The following is a 15,527-nucleotide window of genomic DNA, read 5'->3' on the forward strand; positions in this document are numbered from 1 at the left end:
CAGCACGTGGGATCTAGTTCTCCGACCAGGGATTGAACCTGGGCACCCTGCATTGGGAGTCTTAGCCACTAGACCACCAAGAAAGTCCCAGCTTCACCCTTCATATGAGCCACTCAGTGACCCTCTTCCCAGCCTCAGAGCCTGGCACCTCTCTGGGCACACTGGGAGCACTCAATACGTGGCAGCTTTTAAAATATAATCAGCTGAGGGCCCACAGCTGGTAAGGGGCAGAGCGGCCTTGGCTGAGACACAGCTCATTCTGGAGTTTGTGAACTGAACGATCACCCAGGGTCCCAGCCAGCCCTCTGCGTCATCCTTTCTTTTTTCTCTTCTTCCCCACCTTCCTAGCCACCCAGCTGGTGTCATCTAAGACACTGAGATGAAGGGCAGGGAGGTGGTAAAGTGTCTGAGAAGCCACGCTTGCCCACAAGAAGCTCCGGCTGGAGCAGGGCAGGAACCAGGGCTTACTGAGCTCGGCCTTTAGGAGGGAAACTTAGGAAGGTGCTGGTTCTTGGGGGAAAGGGGGTCCTCCCCACCTGTGAGGAGGGGGCTGGGGGGAATCTTCGAGGGAAAACCAGAAAATGGCCAGGGCACCTCGTAGGCATAATAGCAGGATCTGTCTCACAGAGTCACCTCGAGGTCTGAGGGTAAGCACCACTCAGTCACCACTCGATGAAAGCGTTTATCCCACGTGCCCGACACTCAGAAGCAGGTCGGGCAGCTGGCAATTTAAATACAATTTCCTTGCATTTCTGTGCAGATTATAAAGGGCTTTTCTCCTCCACTCTTCTAACTCTCCCTCCTGCTGACAGCTGGAGAGCCAGCTGGGAAACTCTCATTACAGACAGGAGCCAGCAGAGACCCAGGAAGGGCAGTGGACGTGGCCGAGGCCCCTGGAGAGCCTGGATGTAAACCCCTGGTGCTCCAGATGCTGTGACCTGGGAGACCCCTGGTGCATGCAAACCCCATGGATGTATGGAAGGTCCCCACATGTGCCAAAGGCAGACAAGAGTGTGGCAGGCCGGCAGGTGGCAGCCTCTGACCGCCAAGAGACAGGTGACCTTGAACTTGGAGCAAGAATGCCATGCTGGCATCCATCATAACCACAGTAACTGAGAATTCCCTGGTGGTCCAGTGGCTAGGACTCAGTACTTCCACTGTGAGGGCCTGGATTAATCCCTGGTTGCAGAACTAAGATCTTGCAAGCCTCTCAGCGTGACCAAAAACCCCAATCCCCACCCCCCCAAAACAAAAACAAATAAACCAGAATGACAACAGGAAGCATTCATATGCTGTTTGCTGTTTGCGCATTGTTCTACTCATTTAACTCTCCAACGACAACCCTGTGAGGTCAGTATTAAAGCTCTCCATTTTGCAGGTGAGCCGGGTTGGGAATCCGCCTTCCAATGCAGGGGACGTGGGTTCGATACCTGGGTGGGGAACTGGGATTCCACATGCCGTGGGGCAACTATGCCCATGTGCCAGGACTAAGACCCCGATGCAGCCAAGTAAGTGAGTAAGTGAAAGTCGCTCAGTCGTGTCTTGACTCTTTGCGACCCCATGGACTGTAGCCCGCCAGGCTCCTTTGTCCGTGGAGTTCACCAGGCAAGAATACCAGAGTGGGCAGCCATTCCCTTCTCCAGGGGATCTGCCCGACCCAGGGATTAAACCCACGTCTCCTGCATCGCAGGCAGGCTCTTTACTGACTGAGCCACCAGGGAAGCCCAAGTAAATAAACAAATGTGTGTGTGCGTTTTTTTTAAAGAACAGTGATTCCACCTGAGGATTACTAGCTGACGGTCTCTCCGTCTTTGGAGGGTACTCTGGGACAGCCTGACTCAGTGGTTCTCAACAGTGGGCGATTCTGCCCCCTAGTGGGCATCTGGCAATGTCTGGGGACAGTTCCGGTTGTCATGATGGGGACAGGGGACTGGTGCTCCTGGTAGCTGATGGGTAAAGGCCGAGGATGCTGCTAAACACCCTATTGTGCACAGGACAATCCCCACAATGAATGCCAAGGGTGCCAAGGCTGAGAAACCCTGGCCTAATTTATAAGAGGGTAAAGTGAAGTCACTCAGTCGTGTCCGACTCTTTACGACCGCGTGGACTGTAGCCCGCTCAGGCTCCTCTGTCCATTGGGATTCTCCAGGCAAGAATACTGGAGTGGGTTGCCATTTCCTTCTCTAGGGGATCTTCCTAACCCAGGGATCGAACCTGGGTCTCCTGCATTCCAGGCAGACGCTTTATCCTCTGAGCCACCAGGGAAGCCTGCATACTTAAAACGAGCTCTAAGGGACCCCGGGGGGGAACCCATGGAAAAGAGAGGCAACCATTCCCCCCAGAGCAGCTGAAACTGAGGACCAGGGAGAGGCTCAGGCATGCTGCTGGGAGAAACACACGGGTGCGTTAAGGGGCGGCAAGTGGAGTTTCTAGAACCACACACTTTGTAGGTATGAGTAAATTAAGGGCCTTGTGCTGTGGGGCTGTCCCAGAGGATCCAGGGGGCCCAGTGTAATCAAGGGCTTTCCAGGTGACACTAGTGGGTGAAGACCCTGCTGGCCAATGCAGGAGATGTGGGTCCACTCCCTGGGTCGGGAAGGTCCCCTGCAGGAGGGCACGGCAACCCACTCCAGTGTCCTTGCCTGGAGAATCCCATGGACAGAGGAGCCTGGCGGGCTAGAGTCCATGGGGTCTCAGAGTTGGACACGACTGAAGCGACTTAGCACGCGCACACACAGTGTAATCACAAGGGCCCTTAGGAAGAGGGAGGCCGGGGGAGATCTGACCACAGAAGAGAAGAGGGCATGTGATGGCAGAAACAGAGGCTGGGGTGATGTGCTTTGAGGATGAAGGGGCCACAAGCCGAGGAACGCAGGCAGCCTCCAGGAGCTGAGCCCGCAAGGAAACAGATTCCCCCAGGAGCCTCTGGCAGGACCAGCCCTGCCCACATCTTTTTATTTTTTTGGCCACGCTGTGAGGCATGCAGGATCTTAGTTCCCCAACCAGAGACTGAACCTATGCCCCCTACAATGGAAGCATGGAGTCTTAACCCCAGGACCACCAGGGAAGTCCCTCTCCCCATGTTTCAACTTTAGCCCCATGAGACGGATTTCAGACTTGGGACCTCCACAACCAGAAGAGAATAAACGTGTGCTGTCTTCAGCCATTAAGATTGTGGTGATTTGTGATGGCGGCCACAGGAAGGGACTACAAGGCGTGTACCTCCATCCACAGGGGCACAGACCCGGAGGGCGGGCCTGAACTTGAATCCTAGCTGCTTCTAGGGAGCAGCTCTCCACACACGCCGCAGTGAGCAGCTGCAGAAATGGATGTAGAAGCCTCTATACTGGTCCTCCCAAATTGTGCCAGGGAGACCAGGGAGGGTGATGTTACAATTCAGTGTTTGACAGAGGAAGAGACAGTGCCATCTCATAGGACTGTTACGGGAGTAAGACGAGTTGATGAGTTGATGAGTTAACAGACATAAAGGACTTAGCAGGGGGCACCCAGAGTCGACTGGGAGTGTCAGCTACTGTAATAAAAATCACCATTCTGGTTGCTGCTGTTGTTTTACTGCCAGTTTTCAGCTACGTCCTCCTGACTGGTGCAGACTGGCTGGAGCTAAGGGCAATCTGTCCCGGGGTAACGCCGCCCTGAAGCACATCCACATGCAGCTCCCCGCCCCACGGTGCCCACGCCAGCACCTGGGCCTGGCACCAGGTGGGTATCTGCAGGAGAATGAATGACGCTGGCGGGCTGGGAAGGGGTTTGCTCTTTTCATCAAACAACCCGAGCCACAGAAGGTGAAGACACACGGCCCAGGGCCTGACCTTCCACTGCAGGGTGCTGGTGTGAGGGCATGGGTGGCTTCAGCCTTCAGATGCCTCCTGCCTTGTTTGCCTTTCTCCCTCTCCCCTCCCCGCCCCTGGGGCTCTCCCCATCCTGCTCCCTCCAGCCGAACAGGCCCGCAAGAGTCTACCAATCTTGGTTACTGTTGAGCCAGCACCACTAACAAACACCTGTGGCTGGGCTTGTCCTTCACGGGGTTCATTACTCTCTGACCCCACACAGATCACGCTCTGCACCCGGCGTCCCTCTCCTCCTACACTCTTGTAGCAGTCTGCATTTCAGAAAGCAGGTCATGGGCTGCTAACTTCAGGGACACCGCACCTGGCTGCTGAGCTGCCTGATGTCAGCTGCGGTCATTTTGAAACTTTGCAAAGAAAGAAAACCAAAAAAGCAAGATCTTCACTGGAATATAAAACTTCTCCCTATTCACCAGAGAGGGGAGCACAGTTCTTGAGGTGCTCTCCTGCTGTGACAAAGCTAATTCTTCTATTTCCTTCAAACCCTGTCTCTGTAGTTTTTTTTATTCAGCATCGATAGACAGAGCGGGGGTCAAGCTTTTGGCAACACTCCCTCTATCCTCTTCTCATTCCGATTCCCTCCTCTTCCCTCCCTCCCTCCCCCTCTTGTGGTGTAATGGTTACAAAGCCAGAACACCTAGGTTCAAGTCCCAGTTCTGCCTCTTTGAGGCCGTGTGACCTTGGGTGAGTGGCTTTCCCTCTCTGTGCTCCAGCGGTAGGATGAGGTAACATGAGTATCTCCCCCTAGCATGGCTGGGAGCAATAGTAAGTGGCCCCAGAAGGGTGTCCAGCAGGCAGTGCAAGCTCCCGAGCGTCCCTTCATGCTCCCCTCTCTCTCGCCCTTGCCTTCTGTCCCTCCACGACTAACGCTGCCTCTGCCTGACAAGATCCTTTTACAGTCTTCCAAGCTCATTGCCTCTGTCCCTTCTCGTGCTTTGGGGTCAACAGCCCCAGGAGGCGGGCAGGACACTCTCTCTCACATTTCCAATGGGGACGCTGAGGGACAGCTGCTTGCCCAGGCTCACTGGGTGCACGAGAGCCAAGTCACGGCCCTACCCGGGTCTGTCTCCAACACCCAGGCTCTACGGCAGGACAACCAACCTGAGGCTCAGAACTGCCTGCACGAGTGTCTGCCTGGCACTTCCAAGGCCAAGGTCTCCTCTCTCAGAATCCACATTTCTGGCTCTTCCTGAAAACTTGGAAGCTCTCTGGAGCCAGGGCTAGCCATTAACACCTCTGGGTTTCACTTTCCTCATCAAGAAAATAGGGACGATGACCATACTGACATCGTGAAGCGGTTGTGAGAATTAAACTGATTAACGTGAAGCAAACAGATGTCCATGGGAAAACCTATACACGCACATGTTCACAGCAGCATTATTCATCACGGCCCAAAGCGGACACAGGTAAAGCCAGCCAACGAAGAGAACCGGACGTGACAGAGACATCCTATTCAGCCGTAAACAGAGGGCAGTTCTGACAAAGGCAGCCGTGCGGGATGGGCCTTGGAAACATCGTGCTGAGGGGAAGAAGCCAGACGCGAAAGGCCACACAGTGTACCGCTTCATTTGCCGGAACTGTCCGGAACAGGCAAGTCCATAGGGACGTAAAGTAGATTAGTCGCTGCCAGGAGATGAGAGTGACTGTTAGAGGTACAGGGTTTCCTTTTGGGGTGACAGAAATATTCTGGAACTAGATGGTGGTGATGGTTGCACACCATCGTGAATCTGCTGAAACCCACTAAATTGTAGACTTTAAAGTGGTGAATTTTATGTTATGTGAATTTTATCTCAATTTTTAAAAAGGCAACAAAAAATCTCACAAAACCACATAAAGTGCTTACTTAGACAGGGTCTGGGTCTGGAGTATGAACGCAGTAAATGTCAGGTTGATTAAGACTAATATTTCCAGCACGGTTATTTTTTTCTTCACTGAAACAAGGTGTCTGACTGCATTTTTTTGCTGCCACTGCTGCTGCTGCTAAGTCACTTGAGTTGTGTCCGACTCTGTGCGACCCCATAGATGGCAGCCCACCAGGCTCCCGTCCCTGGGATTCTCCAGGCAGGAACACTGGAGTGGGTTGCCATTTCCTTCTCCAATGGACTGCAGCGCACCAGGCTCCTCCGTCCATGGGGGTTTGTTTACCTACTGACAGTTTTTAAGCTTGGCCCTGCTTCTTCCCCTCCTGCTGCTAAGAAAGCCTGGAGCTCCCTCTTTTGCTAATGGTGGAGATTCAAACCACACGAAGCTCTGGCTCATGTACAAACTCTTCACCCCCGCCTTACCTCTTAACCACAATAAAAACCTGCGCTGGGTGCTTTTCCTTGTTCTTGTAGAGCTGTTCCCTGCCCCTCACCTCATTTCTCATAATGCAAGCACCAACGTTCGGGGGCAGGGTCCATCCTATCTCTGGTGGCAGAGATGGGCTTCTCAGGTGGCGCTAGTGGTAGAGAATCCGCCTGCCAGTGCAGGAGACATAAGAGACGCAGGTTCAATCCCTGGGTCAGGAAGACTCCCTGGAGGAGGGCATGGCAACCCACTCCAATATTTTTGCCTGGAGAATCCCAAGGACAGAGGAGGGCTACATTCCATAGGGTCGCAAAGAGTCAGACACAACTGAAGCGACTTAGCATGCATGCATCCATCCTATCTCTGCAGGGCAGATAGAACAGTCATCAGTGCCCTTATCTCCCAGCCACACTGGGCTTGCACCCCTGTGTGAGGTCAGTAGCGGCCTCTACACAGGGCACAAGCTCTCTGGTTGGCCACAGTTCCCACCACTCCCAGTCGCCTGACTCCCAGCCTCCTGCTCGTACTTACTCTACCTGCCCGGTAGCTGCAGGCGCCTATGCTGTAGGCAACTATGGCTGCAGTCCCAAATCTACGAGAAAGCTGCCTTGAGGCAGGTCTGCTGCTGGGATACACTTTCATTTCTGTTCTCAGAAAGAGGTTCTCTCCCCTCTGCCTGGGCTCCAAGACGGCCCACTCAGCCCAGCACCTGCCCACCTGTGCAGAGTGTACCTTCATAGAGAATGCCTTGGTCACCCCTGGTCTGCAGGCATCTCAGCTTCCAGTGCCGCCCACTCTTGTCTGTCAGCACCGTCCCCACTGGCAAAGCCTCCAGCGAGGTGGTCATCCGGCTTCGCTTCAGGGTCTGAGGGCTTTGTCTGGTCGTCTGAGGGCTGCTACGGGGAGTTGGGGATCTGCTCAGGTGCCCTGCAGGAGGATGGTCAGAATAAAGGAAAGGCAGCCATGGGGATGGTAGGGAGCTGTGAGGAGAGAGGGAAGAGGTCAGCTCCGGCCATGGAGAGATGGACTGCAAGGGCAGCCTGTAGGCAGGGTGGCGGGGGAGGATGCTGGGAGGAGGGTCCAGCAAGCGGGAGGCAGGCCTGAGCAGAGGCATGATGCCCCACTGGCAGATGACCCTCCTCTCCCCCCACTGAGAGGCAGGCCAGGTTGAGTAAAACTCTCACCTTTGGGTTTCCCACTGGTACTCAAGGTGTCTTCAGATCCAGAACTCTTGCCTTCTGAGGGGAGGGATAAGGAGGGGGAGGCAACAGAGCTGGACCATTTCACTTTCTTGGAAGATGTTTCAGAACTGGTGTTCGTCTTCCTCCTTGAGGCTAGAGAGGCAGATGGAATGCAGACCGCAGTTACAAAGGCCCTTTCCAGGAACCATCAGACCAGAAACCCTGAGATCATATTCAACCACTCTCTTCCCTTTGACCCTCACAGCCAAGTTCTACTTCTTTCAGCTGGATAATCTAAGCACACTCTTCCTTTCAGTTATTCTTTTCTTCATGGGTCTGAACCCCTTTCATACCCTCGAGCACTGTGTGGTCTCCTTTATATAATCTCTTCAGATGTATCTTCCAATTCACTGTTCTCCCTTAAGCTGTGTCTAGGCCACAGCTTAGAGCATACTACGAGTTTCCGATTGCCATGATGTTATTTATTTGGTTGTGCTGGGTCTTAGTTGCAAGATGTGGGATCTAGTTCCCTGAGCAGGGATCGAACCTAGGCTCCCTGCGTTGGGAACACAGAGTCTTAGCTACTGGACCACCAGGAAGTCCCAATATTTATTTTTATTATCACAGATTTTATTTGGTTCTTTAAAATTCTGCCTAATCAATTCTAACTAGTTTTTGTTCCTTCATTATCAATAAGATTTCTCTGCACCCAAATCTGTGCCAGGCATGGTCCTGGGTGCTATGCAAACAATAGGTTACAATCAACAGAGCTTACAAACCAGGATAAAACTCCTATCCTTACAGAGCTCAAAACTGAACAGTAATATAAATGAGTAAAAGAATATATTTAGGGCTTCCCTGGTGGCCCAGTCAGTAAAGAATCTGCCTGTGATGCAGGAGACTGTCTCAAGTGCAGGAGACGCAGGTTCGGTCCCTGGGTCGGGAATAGCCTCTGGAGAAAGAAATGGAGCAGCAGGAAAAGCCCCCTGACTTTGTTTCAGTAGGATCCTTTGGACTGCCACTTGAAGAGAACCACAGGTGATGGAGAAGCAGGGACAGCAGGGGTAAGAAAGCTTCTACGACAATACTGGTGTGGGTGACAGGGACCAGGGTGGTGGGAGGAAGTGGTCCGATTCGGCAGCGATTTTTAAAGGGAGAGCTGACGAGACCGGCTGGAGGGCTGCAGTTGTGGGGTGGGAAAGCAAGAGAACTTGAGGATGACTCTAAGGTCTGAGAAACTGGACAAACTGAGTTGCTGTTACCTTGATGTGGAAGGCTCTGGAAGGGGCAGACGGGGCAGCAGGCCTATCAAAAGGTTGGTTCTGGGCACGTGGAGACGTGTGTGGGACACCCGATAGATGTCAAGCAGGCAGTCTGACTTATATGGATATAGATTTCAGGGGAGGAGTCCAAGCCGAAGACAGAAATGAGTCAATGTCAAGCTTAGAGCTGAGTCTGCTAAAGATACCTGAGTAGAGAGAGACTGAGTAGATAGAGTGAGCCTGAGCTCTGGGCTTTAGTATCCACGCGGGGACAGGCAGGCTGCAAAGGCATCTGTGGTCTCTTCCTAGATGCACGCACATACACACATCACCCCTCTTCCAGGGAGAAGCACAAAGGCCCGGTTCTTACCTTGGGAGGATGATGTAAACGGTTTGACAAAGGACTGGGACCCCGCATGCTTCTCTGTAGGCAAAGGTTTTCCACAGTAGGGGCAGAACTTGAACGTCGCTTCAATAACTCTGCCACAGTCTGGACAGATCATGCTGGAAAACAGAATGGCGGGGGGGACAGGAAGCTGAAAAACTTAATCTATTGCTGTCGAGTAGTCACCTGAGTTCCTCATGGTGACAAGAATGCAGAAGGAAGAAAAGTTATCATACCTGGAATACCCTCTCAGAAAGCAGCCTTTTTTCCTTTCTGGCCGCACCCTGTGGCATGCTGGATCTTAGTTCCCTGACTGGGGCTCCCTGCAGTGGAAGCACAGCATCGTAACAACTGGACCACCGGGGCATTCCCACAAAATGGCCACTTCTAAAATGAGTTCCTGCCCCCTGTGTCCAGTCTCTCCCTAAGGGCTCAGGGCAGGTACAAAGCAGAACAAACGCAGAATGAAACTACAGAGCTCACAAAAGGTACAGGAATGCCTTGAGGTCAATAAAAGTTGGGCAGGAGAACTGCTCCAATCATGGAAGCATTGAGGGTCTTCAACTGTAATTGTGATGCTCATCTCTTGAACCACGTGATGGGGATGGGAGAGACGGTTAGTGCTCACCAGACAGCCACATACTCCCCCTGCAATTCCCGGGGTTCCTTACAGTGAGATTGGGGCCACATGACTAGTTCTAGCCAATGGGGTGTGAGCAGAAGTCATTTTCTGGCCAAGGTAGTTAGGGGCCCCAGTAGCTCCTCTGCCAGCCGTCCTCTGCAGGGATGGCCCTCAGGAGGCAGGGGCACGAGATGAAGGCAGCTGCCTGGTCCACACTGCAAGCCCGTGACTGGCAAATAAACTCTCCTTATGCAAACCACCAGGATTTCAGGGTTTATTCATTACTGCAGCACAGCCCACCACATCCTGACTCTTAGTCAGATAATGGATGTTCACTATGATACCCTCTAAGCCTTGTGTATTTCTGGAGTATTTCCTAATACTTTAAACAAAAATCAAAGCCAAAATCACACACAAAGCTTGTGACAAATGAGGACACAGCAGGTATATTCACTAGCGTGGGCAGCCACAGCTCACTCCCACAGACTAGATGGTTTAGACGACAGGAATGTATTTTCTCACAGCTTTGGAGGCCAGAAGCCTGACATCAAGGTGTCAGCGTTTGCTTTCTTTGGAGGCCTCTCTCCTTGGCATGCTGATGGCCACCTTCTCACTTTGTCCTCACGTGCTTGTCCCTCTGTCTGCGTTCTAATCTCCTCCTCTTATAAGGATACCAATCATATTGGCTTAGGGCCTATCTTAGTCTGTTTAAATGGCTATAATCAATATTATAATGATATAATAGTAGTAATAAATATAATAAATATGGCAGACATGGGACTTCCCTGGTGGTTCAGTGGTTAAGAATCTGCCTTGCAATGAAGGAGACGTGGGTTTGATCCCTGGTTGGGGAACTAAGATCCCACAGGCCATGGAGCAACTAAGCTTGAGCACTGCAACTAGTGAGCCTGTGAGTCACAACTAGAGAATCTGCACGCCTCAGCTAAGACCCAACACTGCCAACAAAACTAAACAAAACAAAAAAGCCCACAGCCTGGGTGCCTTACAGACAATAGAAACTTACTTCTCACAGTTCTAGAGACTGGGAAGCCCAACATCAAGGCATCACTGTGGTTGGGTCCTGATAAAGGCCCTCTCCTGGGCTAGACTGACAACTTCACCCTGTGTCCTTATATGGTGGAAGGGGCTGGGCAGCTCTCTGGGTCTCTTATAAGGGCATTAATTCCATTTATGAGAGCTCCACCTTCACCAGGACTTCCCTGGTGGCTCAGACGGTAAAGCGTCTGCCTACAATGCGGGAGACCCAGGTTCGATCCCTGGGGTGCAAAGATCCTCTGGAGAAGGAAATGGCAACCCACTCCAGTACTCTTGCCTGGAAAATCCCATGGACAGAGGAGCGTGGTAGGCTACAGTCCATGGGGTCCCAAAGAGTCGGACATGACTGAGCGACTTCACTTTCACTTTCCACCTTCATGACCTAACTACCTCCCAAAGGCCCCACTTCCTAAAACCATCACATTGGGCATTTCAACATATGAACTTTGGGAGAGCACAGACATTTAGCCCATAGCAGGCCCACCCTAAAGACCTCATTTTAATTCCACTTTAAAGGCCCTATTTACAAATATGGACACATTCTGAAATACTCAGGTTGAGGGTTTCCATGAACGAATTTTTGTGGGACACAACTCAGGTCATGAGAGCAGGATGAAACTAGTTCATAACAGAAGTAGAGAAACTCAACAGGGATAACAGTACAACAGGCATTTTCAACGAATATATTTTAAACAGCAAAAGGAAAAAAAGCAAAATTATTTCATTTGTTCTTAGTGTACAGTCCTGGTTATTAGCTGGGATATCAAAATCAAAGTCAAAATAAACTTTTGCTCATGACTTCATTTAACCTTGCAAGACAAAGGTTGTTTTTCATTACTTTTATTTATCTTTGACAAACAACAACTGTCTATATTTAAAGTATAAAACTTGTGTGTATAAGTATATGCCTGTGTGTGCTCAGTTGTGTCCAACTCTTTGTGAGTCCATAGACTGCAGCCCGCCAGGCTCCTCTCCCCATGGGATTTCCCAGGCAAGAATACTGGAGTGGGTTGCCATCTCCTCCTCCAGCGGATCTTCCCCACCCAGGGACTGAACCCACCCACCCCAGGGACTGAATCTGTGTCTCTTGGGTCTCCTGCACTGACAGGCAAATTTTGACCCGCTGAGCTATCAGAGAAGCCTATATATATATATATATATATATGTATGTATATATGACACGGAAAAGGCAATGGCAACCCACTCCAGTACTCTTGCCTGGAAAATCCCATGGACGGAGGAGCCTAGTAGGCTGCAGTCCATGGGGTCTCGAAGAGTCGGACACGATTGAGTGACTTCACTTTCTCTTCTCACTTTCATGCATTGGAGAAGGAACTGGCAACCCACTCCAGTGTTCTTGCCTGGAGAATCCCAAGGATGGGGGAGCCTGGTGGGCTGCCGTCCATGGGGTCGCACAGTCGGACACGACTGAAGTGACTTAGCAGCAGCAGCAGGAGCAGCATATATGACAAACTGAGATGAAAACAGTGATCATAGTTCAGGCATAAAAAACCCAAACTGGGTGGTCACTGAGGATCTGTGAGAACTTGAACTTTCTGTGACTGCTGCCTAACCCAAGGACACAAACAGTGTTTTGAAACATCTGCTACCTGGCATCTTGTGTGTCAGGGTTGTTTCCCCTGTAACCAAACACCCATTTTGGATCCCAACTAATTCTTGCTTAACAAGCACCCTTACTTCTTGCCAGCTCCAATTGTAATTCTTGATAAACAACTCATGTAACTAATTGTGGCCTTGCAGTTTTTGCCTTTAGAAGCCTCCTCCACTTGTAGTCCAACAGAACACAATTCAAGTTGCTTCTTTTTATTATTTTATCAAAACACAAATATATGTATACCTTTTAAAAATAAAAGTGTTTATTGAATTTTTCACAACATTGTTTCTGTTTTACATTTTGTGTTTTTTGGCAGCCAGGCACATGGGATCTTAGTTCCCCAATAAGGAACTGAACCTGCACCCCCTGCACTGGAAGGTGAACTCTTAACCACTTGACCACCAGGGAAGTCCTGATGCATTTATTAGGACGTTCTCAAGTGCTTCTTGAATCTGGGTCTCCTGGGCTGCAGTCCTAACAAACCTCAAATAAATGCCTATTTTAATCAGGTCCCCATTTCTGAAATTTTGGTTAACAGTATACATTATGAAACAATTACCATAATAAAACTAATTCACATATCCACCACCTCTCATAATTCCAACTTGTGTGTATGTGTGTGTGTGGTGAGGAAACTTGCGATCTACTCTCTTGGCAAATTTCAAGTATACACCCACATTATTAGTACCATAATTTCCATGTTATACATTAGGTCTCCAGAACTTAATCATCTTACAACAGGAAGTCTGCACTCTCTGATCAATATCCCTTTTCCCCCACAGCTTCTGGTAAGCACTGTTCCACTCTGTTATCATGAGTTTGCACTTCTTTTTAAATTCCACATATATGTGGGATCATGTGCCTGGCTCAATCCAATTAAAACATTTTCCTTTATTCACTTTAAAGGCTGGTCTCTGTTGCAATTGCAAAGAGGGGAGTCCTTACAGTCCCAGGCTTTAGGCCCAGGCTGCCTGGATTTGAATTCCAGATGTGCTCTTTGCTGGACATGTTACTTACCCTCTCTGTGCCTCAGTCTTCTCAATGGTGAAATGGGGCTTTTAACAGTTCCTATTTGACAGAGTGGCTTCCTGGGTGGCTCAGTGGTAAAGAATTTGCCTGCCAATGCAGGAGATGCATGAGATGTGGGTTTGTTCCCAGAGTCGGGAGTATCCCTGGAGGAAATGGTAACCCGCTCCAGCATTCTTGCCTGGAAAATTCCATGGACAGAGGAGCGTGGCAGGTTGAAATCCATGGGATTGCAAAGAGTTAGTCACAACTGAGCCTGCTCATATTTGAAAATGGTTGGAGGCATAAGTGGAATACATTTTTATCAACTGCAAAGAACAGGAAAGTCCTTTATGTTACTGGTTATCATCTTCCATTTGTTTATATTTCTATTCCTCCCTTTTTTTTTTTTTTCTATATCTTAAGCTCTGAGCCTCTCAGATCTCTCTAGTTCCTCTTGGGGCAGACTCATGAAACTCCAGTGTCTGCCCTTGAAACCACTGCCATGCCCATGATAACTTTCCTCCTGGGAACGAAGTCTGAGAGAAGCAATACACAAGAGATGGAGCAGGAACAGGCTGCTGGTGGGGAATAGGCTTTCAGAGGCATGTGCCCGAGGGGATGGTACCTTTACGGGGTCACGATCTGGCCCTCAGATTCACTGGGCTGGAAACTCCATCTTAATTGTGTCCTGTAAATGAATAAACGTGGAGAGGCTGACTCAGGCTTGCTGCACATGGGAGTAAAAAATAATGACTGATGTTTATTGAAAATTGGCTATGCAACCAACACATGCTATGTTCATTCATTTATTCAATGATTATTCACTGAACTCCTACAGCAGCAAAGGAAATCAACAGCTCCTGACCTGACAAAGCTCATTCTAGTGGGGGAATACAAGCTTAATAAACAAATAAGCAAGTAACTTTAAAAAGTCACACGAGGAAAGAGCTATAGTAAACTCTCAATAAATATGTATAGAAGAAAAGAATCCGAGGGCTGGAAGTCACCATTTTAATGTCATCTGGCTAGCTCAGGACTCAAAACCAAGGCTCCAACACTCAAGTCAGTCTTTATCATTCATTAATACATTTTCTTTATTGACTTGTTCAATATTTACTGAACATATGGAGTGTGTTAAGTATTGTATTCCTCCTGGCAGGTCCTGAAACGCAGCACAGCGAAAGAGCTAATGGCTAGACTCCACCTTAGGGCAGGAGGAATAACAGTGAAATGATTTGCCTCGGCCCCGCCCTCCGGAGGGACCACAGATGACGTAGTACCAAGGCGGGGCTTCCGTCACACTATCCATTAGCTTTGCCCCTCTCCGTTGTATCCACGCCCACCACCAAGACCGGACAGCTGCAGCTGACAGGTTATCTCGGAGGCCAGAAGATTCTCTCATCCTGACCCGCGATCCCCGCTCCCGAGGGCTCAGTCTCCCACAAAGGGTCGCGCTGACGTCACAGGCACCACGACCGAACTGTGGCTACGCCCCTACTCCGCCTCGTCTTCCCCTCACCTCTGGATTTGGCGAGCTGACTGGGCAGACAGATATTTGCAGCCAGACTCTCTTGACCCTCCAGGGGAACTGGGACTCACCTTCTCAGTTGCCCTGCGGAAACTTCCGCTAGGGCGGGAGGCGCTGCGCGCGCATCCTCTCGCCAGGAGGACTGCGCCCGCGCAGCCTATGCCGACTTCCCGACTGCCTGTGGGCTGTGCCTGTCTGGGAACTCCATTTCCCAGGCACCTTTGCGGCAGGCCAGTCCGGTGACTCAAGGCTGGGGGATGGATTATTCCCTCATCGCCCAACCCTATTCCACCTTAAGTAGAACGCTTTCTGTTTCTACTGCGCATGTGCCAACATAGGGCCAATCGTAAGGCGGGATGAACTCCTATGCATTTTCCCGCCAATCAGAGGTCACAGTCTGATTTCTCCAGCCTCAACTCCGCCCCTTACCACCGCGCGTCTTCTCAGGAATTGTTTCCTCCTCATGTGTTTCCATGGCGACACTCTGTCTCCTTCAGAAATGGAAAACCCTCTCAGTCTTCTCGAAAAGGCAGAAGAGTGATTTGGTTGCCCATCAAAAACTTGTCTACAATACCCAAATACCATCTGGGGCCGATTGTTTTTCTAGTCTATTTCCCAGCGTGCTCAGCGGGCCCGCTAAAGACAAGGAAGCTGGTGGAAATGGGAAGACAAGAGAAGGCCTCCGCACAGCCCTCTGGGAAACAGTCCTGGCTCT

The 15,527-nt window shown here is 50.5% G+C and overlaps 1 protein-coding gene and 1 non-coding gene across 2 annotated transcripts in view; both read right to left on the bottom strand.

The window, feature by feature from the left end:
* VRK3 (VRK serine/threonine kinase 3) overlaps window positions 1–14,910 on the bottom strand; it is a 36,909-nt gene extending 21,999 nt beyond the window's left edge. The window contains exons 1-6 of the mRNA XM_052655707.1: window positions 14,804–14,910; window positions 13,910–13,972; window positions 9,220–9,306; window positions 8,969–9,102; window positions 7,340–7,489; window positions 6,888–7,082 (exon numbers count right to left, since the gene is read on the bottom strand). Coding sequence (XP_052511667.1) covers window positions 6,888–7,082; window positions 7,340–7,489; window positions 8,969–9,101 — 478 coding nt within the window. The 5' untranslated portion in view covers window position 9,102; window positions 9,220–9,306; window positions 13,910–13,972; window positions 14,804–14,910. The remainder of the gene's footprint in view (window positions 1–6,887; window positions 7,083–7,339; window positions 7,490–8,968; window positions 9,103–9,219; window positions 9,307–13,909; window positions 13,973–14,803) is intronic.
* TRNAS-GGA (transfer RNA serine (anticodon GGA)) lies at window positions 2,193–2,265 on the bottom strand. The gene has a single exon. It is a non-coding gene; the product is annotated as a tRNA-Ser (tRNA).
* Window positions 14,911–15,527: the final 617 nt, after the last annotated feature.

Source organism: Budorcas taxicolor, chromosome 18 (assembly GCF_023091745.1).
Source record: "Budorcas taxicolor isolate Tak-1 chromosome 18, Takin1.1, whole genome shotgun sequence".
NCBI lineage: Eukaryota > Metazoa > Chordata > Mammalia > Artiodactyla > Bovidae > Budorcas > Budorcas taxicolor.